Here is a 2830-nt window from a genome sequence, read left to right as displayed (position 1 = left end):
ATACTGTTGCTACTTAAAGTTGGAGCATTGTCGTGGGACTGTGTTATGTCTTCTATAACAGCGTCTTTAATATTAAAAGATAGCAAACTAGCTATATGTCTCAGATACCTTATGGGTAAAAGTAAATTATCCTCAAAAAGTTTCAAGTTCCTTACGAACTTATTAATGTCATAACAAAATATAACGTCACTATGACGGCAAGTCAAATTATGAATGTGCGAATTTAATACTTATTACGAGGGATGCCTAGGTTAGAGCAGTAAGCGAATGCACTTAGTATGATTTTACACCCACACTTCTCAAGAACACGTCAATGCTACTATTTACTTCTTTTTTACTAATGTTATTACCATCACCTATTATAAGAATCACTATTGTATATTTAGCAAAGTTGCAACCACTTAACAGCGTAATAATTTGATTAAAAGTAGCTCCTGGATAGCAATAGTTGACTACCCTTTGTTTTAAGTGGTTACTTAGGTGGTGGCCTAGTCCCACGCCTATTTTATCAGAAAAAACTACCGTTCTTCTGGATGGCCCGGTAGGAGTTCTAATAGTCTTGGTTGACCGTTGTCTATGTCGAACTTCAGCTGTTGTAGTGGAGCAGATACGTTTTCCTGCAGCAACACTGGCATACGATGCACGTGCTGGTTGCGTTGATGATGTGGGTGGTGCGGATGAAGTCTGATTTATTTCTACTGGATCATTTGTTTCACTAAGCTTATCCACACAGTACCACTCGTCTGTACCGCTCATCCACCGTACAGCAAGGACATCTGGAATTTTATTTTAAAAGTAAGCTTTGAAGCCTTTATGACACCCTGTCATAGCCGGAGCGCTATCCGTAGCAACTGATATAATATTTTTCAAAGGAATCTCTTTCTCATCACAAAACTTTTCCAATGTATTGAATATGGTTTCGTTTTTTGTATCGGTCTCTAAATTTCTAGCAAACAATAGTTCTTCACATATTTTCTCATCTTTAATAAACCTCACGTAAGACAGCAACAATGCTTCATTACTTGGCAAAGTGGATACATCGAGCTGAATTGAGAATTGACTAGTCCTCAGATGATTGCACAATGATTATTCAATGTTTTCAGCTATTTCATCAATTCGTCTTTGCACAGAATTATTACTCAAAGTAATTTTTCGGATAATATCTGCGGTTGGTTTATGAAGCACAGTAGTTATTGTTGGCAAAATTAACTCTTCTCCGGTGTTGTGTGGTTTACCTTTTTGAGCAATTAACAAAGAGATATTGTACGAAGCTCGAAGTCCGTCGTCATCTTACTTAGCAGCCGCCGAAAAGGGTTTTGCTACACTTGGCTGAGTATTATGCTTCTTCTCTAGGTCTTGAAAATATACTACATTCTTGTCCTTCTTATCTGGATGCATTTTATTCAAATGATCTTGCAGTCTTGAAGGCTTAATTGCTTCACTTGAAAATGTTTTTAGACATAGAAGGCACAAAGGCGACGATGGGTTTGTGGGATTTTCAATGAATCCAAATTTAATATTGAGAAATACGTAAGTAAGAGTTGAACTTAAGTACTTATTATTATTATCTATTACGCGCGAAACCGCAAATAAAAATATAATAAATATTACGTTGTTTATATAGGATTGCATAAGCAGCACGCACCGACAGGAATAAGACAAAGATGCATAAACTCGTTTAACATATTCGACGCTCAATCGTACTCAACAAGTAAGAACAAGTATTCTATGAACCAGCCGATTGATACAGGAATGCACAAATCGGGTTATTTAACAAAAACTTGTTAAAACATGATTGCCCGCACTCTTGTTATTTACGAAAATGACCTATCTAGGAATACTAATAACTATTAAAATTGGAAACTGTCTGTTGCCTTTTCATTTGTTTGTTTGTGTCTACTTTCATTTCGAAACCCACCGATTGACATGATTTTTATTTTATTTATTCAATAAAGACAGGACAGATATATGAACTACACGGAGAGAAATATCGAATCGAGTTAGTTTGAGCAATCTCTTAATTAATATTAGTTGATGTTCACAAGTTGTAGTCGAGAGTCAAGAGCTCAGTCGGTGTCTAATGGTCGTATTCCAGAACTCTACTCAATGCTCAAGTCAGGATTTGAGTATTGCAGTGAGCACTGAAAATCATACACAAGTCCTTGCCATTAGGGTCGTATTTCCAGTGCAATCCTGACTTGAGCAATGCTCAAGTTAGGATTGCACTGGAAACACAAGCACTGGAAATACGACCCTAATGGCAGGGGCTTGAGTATGATTTTGAGTGCTTTAAACCATACTCAAATCCTGACTTGAGCATTGAGTAGCGTTCTAGAATACAGCCCTTAGAGTCTTCCTAGATGAAATTACAAATCTTCCCCTAAGCCTCTACACAATGCCCCCATTTTTTTTCTGGGTCTCTTAGGCCTGCTGCGCCCACAAGGGGGCGTTATCGCCCACTTTGGGAAAGGCTGCTCTATGACATTCCTTCGAGCACCTCGTACCTATCTCTGATAGTTTCCGTTATAGAAGACCTTGAAATTTGTATGGCGGCAACATTGTTTACTTCCGGCGGAAATTGCCCAGGGTGGACCTCATAAAAGTGCACAAACGGTTCCTCCATATATTATAGGTTTGGCAGGTCGTTGATCGCTCTTTCATATTTCCCACATTCAGGTCATCTCGTATTTTTCCCTTTGCTTTGGGACCTATCCGCGTACAACGGTATAAATTTTTTTTTTTCCACCATATCGGGAAGTATGCGTTCTATTTCTATCAGTGAGTCGGAAAGAGGAGCTTTATGTATGAAACCGATACCGTTCTGACGCGA

At 38.2% G+C, this 2830-nt stretch overlaps 1 protein-coding gene across 1 annotated transcript in view; it reads left to right on the top strand.

The window, feature by feature from the left end:
* The window catches only part of LOC113237928 (splicing factor 1-like), a 21212-nt gene extending 20524 nt beyond the window's left edge, over positions 1 to 688 (top strand). Inside the window, exon 10 of the mRNA XM_026474645.1 lies at positions 591 to 688. Within this exon, the coding sequence (XP_026330430.1) occupies positions 591 to 688 (98 nt within the window). The remainder of the gene's footprint in view (positions 1 to 590) is intronic.
* Positions 689 to 2830: the final 2142 nt, after the last annotated feature.

Source organism: Hyposmocoma kahamanoa, unplaced genomic scaffold (genome assembly GCF_003589595.1).
Source record: "Hyposmocoma kahamanoa isolate Upper Pololo Valley unplaced genomic scaffold, ASM358959v1 94, whole genome shotgun sequence".
In the NCBI taxonomy this organism is placed as follows: Eukaryota; Metazoa; Arthropoda; class Insecta; order Lepidoptera; family Cosmopterigidae; genus Hyposmocoma; species Hyposmocoma kahamanoa.
Note: the sequence above shows the minus strand (reverse complement) of the source record. Positions and strands in the feature narration are given on the sequence as shown.